Source organism: Haliaeetus leucocephalus, unplaced genomic scaffold, assembly GCF_000737465.1.
Source record: "Haliaeetus leucocephalus isolate CR32 unplaced genomic scaffold, Haliaeetus_leucocephalus-4.0 Scaffold439, whole genome shotgun sequence".
Lineage (NCBI taxonomy): Eukaryota > Metazoa > Chordata > Aves > Accipitriformes > Accipitridae > Haliaeetus > Haliaeetus leucocephalus.
In genome coordinates this window covers 4,205,403-4,214,451 of record NW_010972875.1, presented here as the reverse complement: position 1 = coordinate 4,214,451, position 9,049 = coordinate 4,205,403, and the positions used below count along the sequence as shown (strand labels likewise).

Sequence of the window (9,049 nt, the reverse complement as noted above, 5' to 3'; positions counted from 1 at the left end):
CAAATTTCCCATCACAATGAGAGTCTCAGAAACCAGAATAAGAATTTATATAGAGCTAGCTACAGATTAATTTTCTAGAAAGCTGACATGCTTGAATTACTGCAGTCTCACATTTATGTGGACACAAGAACAAATCTGCAATGATTCTACAAAAGTTACTTCGTTTACATTGATTAGTTCACTTAAGAGGTGGTTAAAAGTTTAAGCATTGCATCTTTGTCTGAAAAGCCTACAGGTCAGCAATTTGGCTTGGTAAAACATCTTGTTATGACAAGACAACTGCACAGAGTTTTCCACGATCAGAGTCTTGAGATTTCTTCCAACAACATGATGTAAGACTATGTCACAAGGTAGAAACTTGGAAGAGTTCTTTTTAAATAGTATTAATAAAAATAGCCTCTCCTTGAGAAAAGGTGTTAACTATGTCAGCTTGATTGAATTTAACAAAAGGGATTAAAATCTAAGTGGGCCATAGTTTTACATTGAGTATAGTAAATTAGACAAAATGGTTCTACAGATACATTTAGTAAGCAGGAGAATACTGTCCAAAGTGTACTGCATAGGTATGTGTTCCAATTGCTATCCACTAGAGACATCCTACAGTAGCTATAGTTCCAACTAACATAAACCTACTGAGCACAGACTTCTTAAAGTTTTAATCAACCTCAAACAGTCCTCGATTCCTAAAAAACCAATTCTGTATGACCGGGCATGTTTTGGACAGGATGCAGCTACTTTTTTTTCCACCAATTAGCAATACAGCACAGTAATTTTAAGTTTCCATGACTTGCTTTTGATATGCTAAATTTCATATTATCTCCAAGAAAAGCATATACACATTTTTATACAGCCTGGAGTGAGATCAGTGTAAAACCAGGAATTTATAGTCATCAGCAGAAGTGCCAGCTGCTCATAATGTTCACAAAACACAAGTGCCTGAAATTTGGCTATGCAACAGTTGGTGCCAATCTGCTTATAAAGGAAATGCTGCTGAGGCATAGTCTTCTTACAAAAACAGGGCATGAGGGCTTCATTATTAAGTGTTCAACAACAATCCTCAGCTCAGTGAAGAGAGTCCTGAAAAATCAGATTTAAAGAGAGTTTTAAAATCCTACAGCACTTATCAGAAGTAAATATCATCTAAATCTTTTTCATTCACTTCTTTTCTCAACACCCCACACACACTCTACTTAACAAGTTCTTTAGATCAACTCAGTGTTGCAGTATCTTGCAAGAGCTTCAGAACTCTCATCCTTTAAACATCAACATTTTAATTAACTTTAGTTCAGCAGCTTTCAGCTGAGGACAGATATAAAGACAGCAGAAAAATTCCACTTCCAAGAAAAAAAACCCCACACTATAAAAAAAAAGGAAGAGTAATGCTTTATCAGAAATAGTGTAAGGACTTGGGAGGTAATTGTGTGTTTGCACTCTTTCATGTCAGAATGCAAGAACCCTGCACTCTAGAAGCAACTATGAGAAGACAGACATGAGAAATAAAACCCACACCACCCCTTAAAACTACATAAATGTCAGCAGAACATCTTGGATAAACTAGTTCTACTGAAACTGAGTTTTAGTATTGCACGACTTAAATTATTTTTAGATATGAAAGTAGAAAAGCACCTTCATAGATTGTTGTTGTTGTTAAAAACAAACAAAGAAACTAAACAAAATAGTAGGGAATAGGACATGATTAAGTTTACGATTCTCAGACCTATCTTTGCATGCCATGGCAGCCAAAGCCACATCCTCAGTAATTTAGCAAACCATTTTCTAATTGAGTAGCGATCAGACTGGAAAGTATGTTCACAAAATCTTATGCTATACAACGCTTGTCATAAGAAAAGTTCTGAGAAAACACTGACCTGAGCAAGTCCTCATGGAAATATTTATGTTTTCAAAGTTTAAAGCAATGGCATTGGCTTGACTAACTTTCAAACAAAAATCAATAAGGCTCTACTTCAATTATAATTAACCTGACTTATGAATTTAACTGAAGGAGGTAATGAACATGTTTAAGATCCACAGATTTTATTTCTGTCAACATTACACAAGTTCATAAGTGCCTGTTCATGTATAGACTTAGCCTCAGATAGGCCTGGAATCTAAAAATAAGGACATCTTTCTGGCAAATGGTTACAGAACAATTAAGAGACTTTCTTTTCCCAATTTTAATTACACAAGCATGTTCTGAAAGCTCCCATTCAAGGATGATGGTACATTTCAGAAAAGTTCAGTTACATGAAATAATGTAATCTTAAATCAGCTGGTTTGGGGTTTTTTAGCATCCAGGTGTATTCCACATTCTGTAATTACCATTTGCAGATTCAGTATTATGAGTTATACATTCATTTTAGAATGAAAAATTTATGAATGCCTAAACACTATGCAGTCAGACATGAACTTTGAAAATCAATTTAGTGCTTACCGACAGTATGGATTTCGCCGAGAGGAATAGCGTAATGTAAGAAATCTATAGTAAATGAATGGCTGGAGCAGACTCCCTTGCCCACTGTAAGAAAATAGAGAAGTAGAGCTTAATAATGACAAAAAAAAAAAATCAAGACTTTTCTCAATAAAAGCAAGCAAACTACTTAGGCTCAAAAAAAACCTAGACTGGGGTCACATTGGTTCAGATAATCTAGATCTGACAAGAAAGAGTACATAACCATACACTTACAAAAGCAGAAACTTACATTATAAAACAAAACTGCTCAATGAAGCAGTTAAAGTGTTGTTCTTGTATTGATTCTATATTTATGAAGTTTTTTATATGCCTCATTTCTGGTGGTGGGCAAAGAATCACAGAAGTGATGGTGGACACCTGTTCAGGATTAAGAAGAAGCTTGCTGGTCAAGCACAGAAATTGGCTGACATAAGTAGTCCAGTTACAGCAAGCTTCTTCAGCTCCAATTGTAGCACTTTGACCATCTGGACCATACTTCTAATATCTTTTGCAAAACTTCTCAGAACACACTGAGACTATTATAGCTGTATTGAGATATTAATGCCAAGCTGACATCCAACTATTTCAGTTACACTGAAATTAGGTTTTGATACTTTACAAAGCTGCTGTTTCACATCACAGTGCTGTAAAACAGCAAAAGGGTAGCATACAAACCATACATAGCAAAGCACAGAAATACCATGAGTTTAATTTTAATGACTGGAGCTTCTTCATATAACACAATATTAAAAAGCTCTGTTTGAAGCTGAACATGACAGTTCCAGTAACTAGAGCTCCTTCAAGTACGAGCAGTTATCTTTACCCAGAAGAAAAAAAATAAGGTGAAAAGGAAAGTAAGCTACAGAAAGGGAAAAAGAGGAAATCTTGCTCCTGTGCAGTATTTACAAGCAATTTAATATTCTAAAACAGTTTAAAGAACAAATTCTCACAATAGCTGCATTTAACCATTATACAATTTTAAAATTTGGTATATGATCTTTTATAAGCTTCAGTATCTACCAGATGACATACCAAGTAGTGACACTTCACATACTAAATTCTCCATAGAGAGAGAAAAAAAAGTTATCCTAAAGAGAAGTTTAAAGCACTTGAAAGTTTCAGATACTGGATACAGAGTGTATCTGTCAGTTGGTAAGTGGCCTTAAAACGAAATGGAATCCTTCAGGGCTGAAGCATTGAAGTGTTCCAGCTGACATATCAAAAGATAAAGACAAATTAAGCATTCTACCAACTTCCAAGAAGATAAAGCCTCCCTTCTGCTGCCTGCGAGAGCACTCAAGACAAATGCTCTCACTGTGCTACGACTTATATAGAACAAAGGGTGTTATTCCTCCTCCAAATATTAAAAGGAAATGACCCAAACTTCAGTGACTGGCAGGTCATTATGCCTATATGACTTCAGTAGGATTCTAACATGCATAGGCTCAAGATCCCCAAAATGAATTCAACAGCCTGCACAGTAGGCAAAGCCAAATAGAATAAAAAATAAAAAAAAAAAAAGAAACAAGGGTCACTGGTCAGAAGTAACACAGTAGAGGACATAACCTACTCCTGCTTCCACAGTTTTAGCACAATGAAATTTCATGCCACTTAAATTTCTGGAATCTAATAGTCAAAAATAAGAGTTCACTTTCAGTGAAGCTGAAGATCTTAATATTCTATTACACTGACCAAAATTCAACTTACTGAACGGTGTAGGAGAAAATTTACAGGCCTGAAAAACTTTAATTTGACCCAACAATGTGACCTATGCTATGAAAGGGAAGGGAGTTTTGGTGCTTAGTTATATCAGAGTGAATGCTTTTTGATTTCATGATGCACCAACTTGAGAAGTCTAGGAATCAAATAAATTTAACTCTAAGTTCAAGCCTTGGTCATCCAGAACCATACAAATGGAGATCTGTGACCAGCAGAGAACTCTGCCTGCAAAAAAGTAATCCTATGTAGAAAGTTTCTAATTATGAAAATAGTTGTGGTAATTCTTACCTGAAGAGCATAAAAACTGTAGCTGGCATCAGGAAAATTTCATTGCAAGCAATGAATTTTAGAATATTCTGTTGATTAGCATTCAGTTTCTCCAAAAGATTTCTCAGAAAGGGCAGACTGTTTGAACTTCGTGCCTTTAAAGAAAAAAAGATTGCCAGAAAACATACAAGTTACACCTATCTTCTCTAGCACAAAGAAATCAAAATACTAACAATTATCATTTACAACTCATTTCAGCATTTTAAGATTAGATCCTTTGAAGGTATGGAGATTAGTATCCCAAAGAAAACTAGCAGAAGCTTGGAACTCCGTAATTACATAGCGTTCAATTAAAAACATGAGGCATTTCAATTCCCTTACCCACCCATTTTAGGTTCAACTGCAACAAGACGGCCATGAGCCTTATTCTGTCCACCAGGACGGAAGGGGCCTATGGTTGCAAGATAGCCCAGTTAGGAACACCAAAGTTTGGAGTTATATTAAGCTGCACAAGGCAGTTCATTGACCATTGTCCAACTGGCAAGTATTTTGCCTGCTAGCCTCACCCTGCAGTTTGTTATTTTACTACTGACATAGAACATTAAATTTCACAGGCTACAGTTTAGCTTGAAAAGACATGTCTTACGTTTCAACTTAACTGCTACACAGCTTTTGCTTCCTTCAAAGAATAGCATTTCAAGAAAAGTAATTAGTGTCAACTCCAACATATCATTGAGTCATAACAGAAGGGGGCGGTGGGGTGGCAGGGAGCAACCTAAAAAAAGACTTCTCAGATTCTCTGTGCTGAGATTCCATACTACAATTTCACTCTAACTCCTCTAGTCTAGCTAAAGGAAACCATAGCTGCAACTCAAACATGTTTATAACCCCCAAGAATACCAACAGTATTAATGGTATCATACATCATATCATACTTACATCAAGAACCTTCTTTGTATATGTGGCAGCATGAAGCAAAGAGAACAGCAGAACAGGAAAAATACTCACTGAAGCAAGCGATAAGGAAAATTATAGGCTGCACAAGTGCTTCATTTCCCCGTGATGTTATGCTAACACACAAGTCATAGCTAAATGGCTTTTTGCAAGAAGTTGGCTGGAATGGCCTATACTGGGTTAAGACACATATATGTCTAACATCCATATTTATAGCTCTTCCCTTGGCTTCTTACACCTCTTCGCTATGCATTTTTATTGACTTCAAAATGTGTGTGTATGCAGGTATGCAAAGTACAACATATGCTATTACACACCAGTAAGTTTCTACTGAAATGCATTGTTTCTGCATGAAAGACACAGAAGATTACTACTTAAAAATCTATCAAACACATGTAGTCATAATATTTTTTATTAAGAGATGCTACAAAATGCATTTCTTTATCAAGGAACATGCCAGCCATTCAGATTTTAGAGAGCAAGAATGTAGACATTCCTCTGCCAAGGACATTTTAAGAGTAGGACATTAAGCATATGCACAAAGTCAAGTCAGTTCTTCAGTCACCTTTGACAAGCCGCAGGAGTAAGCCTTTTTTGCAGACTTTATCTGTTTAATAACTTCTCTGAAAAAGCTACTACTGAATATTGCTTACAGTGAGGAGTCCTATATAAACCCTGTACTGGTAATAAATGAAAGTTACCAACTTCTCAAAGTATCACTTGAGGCTGGGTCATAAAATCCACCGAACTTAAGTCTCAGGAAAAGAAAATCTAAGTTGCCAGAGACCGCAGTGTACTACTTATAGAGGTGATTAACCTGAATATGGATCAATCAACATAAGCCTCTCCTATTTTACATAAAGCATGTTTTATGAATAGCAAACATATTCTAGCTTGAAGTAGTTTTTCAAATCATTCATCAGGTGATGAAAAGAATCAAGTTTTTAAGATATTTAACAACATTACCAGGATGACACAAGTAAAGGATACTTGTAACAGGGTAGGAATTCACAAAGATAAGAGAGTACAACAGGTAGTGGCAGCTGTCCTCCAGCAAAGCCTGGGCCAGAAACACCCTGCTAAGCTGAAAGTGTGGTAGCCTTTGGTGTAGTCGGAGGGCACTAGTAAGAGCATTTGCCAGCAAGGCACGCTGATAAAAGCTTGCTGCTTCATGCAACCTGCAAATCATCAGAGGAGATGTTACCATATGAACCAAGCTCCTGCTCAGAAGTCTTCCACCCTTGAGAATTGCATCACAATTGCACAATACCCAAAGCATTTCTATTACCATACATAAGCACTACTACTAAAATACAACTCGAAAACTGGTAACACTGACTTACCACAGGTGCCAAAGGTAAAACAATTCAATATATTACTCCATAGCTACACATAAAAACATGCTTTTGCCACTACTTTACAGTAGCTCAACACATTTTCCAAACACATCTGAAAGTATTTTAAACCAACCTAAAATCTGTAAACTGTTCTGATAAAAAGCATCCAAGTAAGCTGAATAATAGAATTTTACCCTTACATGAAAAACAACACTAAGAAAAGGGAGCACAGTTATTTTGTAACTTTTTAATGCTATTTTACAATATTACAATACATACCCTAGAAGAGGCAGGACAAATAAAGCTGAGCAGTAAACTGTGAACAAGCGGGAAATCCACATTGCTGTATCCAACTTGTTAGCCATCAGAAATTGCTACATTAGAAGAAGAAAAGAAAAAACCCAGCCCCCACAGAAGTTGGTATCTTAATATTTGCATACAATGAACATTCTTCCCTTCCATATTAAATTGCAAGTCCTTCCCCAACCTTGAATAGAAGCAAATTACAGCTCGAAGTGAAGAGCACCTCTTTGTTCTGTGACACTTGACTCGTATGACGTTACTAACCAGATCAAAAATAGCTAGGCTTCCTCAGAACCAAAAGGCTCTTTTGTACACTATAACCAAATATAGTGGTAAGATCTTCTGTGGAGGTGGTACTTCTATACAGAACAACCTCACTAAACAGCCAGCTTCAAAAATGTTATCATGCAAGGTCTTTAGACCCGATTGACTTTTGCATCTATTGCTTCAAGGTTCCTTTCAGAATACACTCCACACACCTGGGGCTGAATCTCCACAATTCTTACCAAGGGGAGAAAAAGTAAGGCTCAGGAAAAGTTAGTGTAACTACATCATAAGGAAAGCAGCATCGTTTTGGCCTACACATTCTTGGTCTCAAAAAAGCTTTTAACAGTAATCTAGCACTTCTCCTGTTGTTGAGCTCTCCTTAACCACAGCCCTCTCCACTCCTGATACAGTCCCCGTACCAGAACGGCTCTAGTGAAACACAGCATACTTTTGGCTACTAGGTGGCTAACAGTTAAAACATCAGTTTTCTTTCACCTGAAAGAGCTCAACGTTTTTCTTCCGAGTTTGAACCAGCTTTTGAAGACCACACTCTTTTCCTCTATGTCCCCAGAGCCTTTTTATGAAAGCAACCAGAAATTAACCTAACCAACCTGCAAGCGTCTTTCGTATCATCACCTACTGCCTCGCTTGCGCGATACAACTACAGACGCGTAGTTGCTGCCACACGGAATTACTTCTGACTGGGGCATTTTCGAGAGCGGCGGCGCAGCGACAGAACGTTTTCCATCGGAAAGCGAAAGAGCCGCTTCCCCCTGCCCGTACCCGGGCGAGCAGTCGGCCATACTGCGGCTCCAGCAGGACCCTCCCCGCAGCACAAGGGGCACCCGCGCCCACGGAGAAGCACCGTGGCCGGCCCAGGACCCCCACGCCCGCCCCGCCAAGAGCGGGGCCGGCGCCGCGGCCTGCTCCGCCCCGCCACGGCCGGGGGCTCCTTACCACGGCTCCGCCGCCGGCCCCGCCTTGCATGGGCCCATTCTGCGTGGAGTCCGCCATGGCCGCACCTGCGGGGAGAGAAGCGCCTCAGCTGCGGCAGGGGAGACCGGGACCGGGACCGCCACCCCCTCCCGAGCTCCCGCCCCCGGCCCGGCCGCCCGCCCGCGACCCACCGCAGCACGGCAAGGGACCACGCACCGCCACCACCGCCTCCGCGCCCTCCCCGGATACGGCCGGACGTCACTTCCAGCGGGCCGCACGGCCTGCCGGGCAATGTAGGCCCGGCGACGTCACGCCTCCGACCGCGCCTCGTGACGTCAGAAGGCCTTGTCGGGAGGCGGTGGCGGGCTGCCTCGGCCCTCGCGGGGGGCGCGTCTGCCGCCGCGAGGCCGATCCTCCGGTGCGCGGGGCCCGCGGCCCGCCCGCAGCAGGGCCCACCTCTGCCTCCCGGCTCGCCCTGTAGGGCCGGGGCAGGGCCGCCGCCGCGCTCTGGCAGTAGCGGCAACAACGTTAGTGCTCGCGTCGGCGCCGGGCCGGGGGGCCTTTGCTCTCGGAGGGCCAAACCGCCAGGCTTTCGGGAGCCATTTCGCGAGACGCAGGCTGAGCGCTGTGCGGCGGCAGCCGTAAGGTCGCAGGTCGCAGACAGGGCGCTCACCGCTTCCCCGGGGCTGCGGTAGCGCCGTGGCGTCACACGGAAATGAGGCAACGCGCAAATTAAACGGCGTGCCGTCTCGGGCTGTGTCCGTGTGTTTTAGTGTTACTGGGTGCCTATAATGTAAAAAGGAAAAAAAAAAAAAGA

The 9,049-nt window shown here is 41.0% G+C and overlaps 1 protein-coding gene across 2 annotated transcripts; it reads right to left on the bottom strand.

Moving 5' to 3' along the window:
* Window positions 1–857: 857 nt before the first annotated feature.
* Window positions 858–8,485, bottom strand: TMEM33 (transmembrane protein 33). Of its 2 annotated transcripts, XM_010574470.1 has the most exons (8): window positions 8,424–8,485; window positions 8,254–8,318; window positions 7,006–7,100; window positions 6,380–6,567; window positions 5,375–5,442; window positions 4,457–4,590; window positions 2,432–2,515; window positions 858–1,077 (listed from the first exon to the last, which is right to left on the bottom strand). In XM_010574470.1, exons 2-8 carry the CDS (start codon window positions 8,308–8,310, stop codon window positions 948–950), a joined length of 756 nt encoding a protein of 251 aa, XP_010572772.1. In that variant the 5' UTR covers window positions 8,311–8,318; window positions 8,424–8,485; the 3' UTR covers window positions 858–947. The 2 variants fall into 2 exon arrangements, with proteins under 2 accessions (XP_010572772.1, XP_010572773.1); XM_010574471.1 differs by lacking the exons at window positions 858–1,077; window positions 8,424–8,485 and adding an exon at window positions 2,101–2,309 and having other exon boundaries at window positions 8,254–8,397.
* Between the last annotated feature and the right edge of the window lie 564 nt (window positions 8,486–9,049).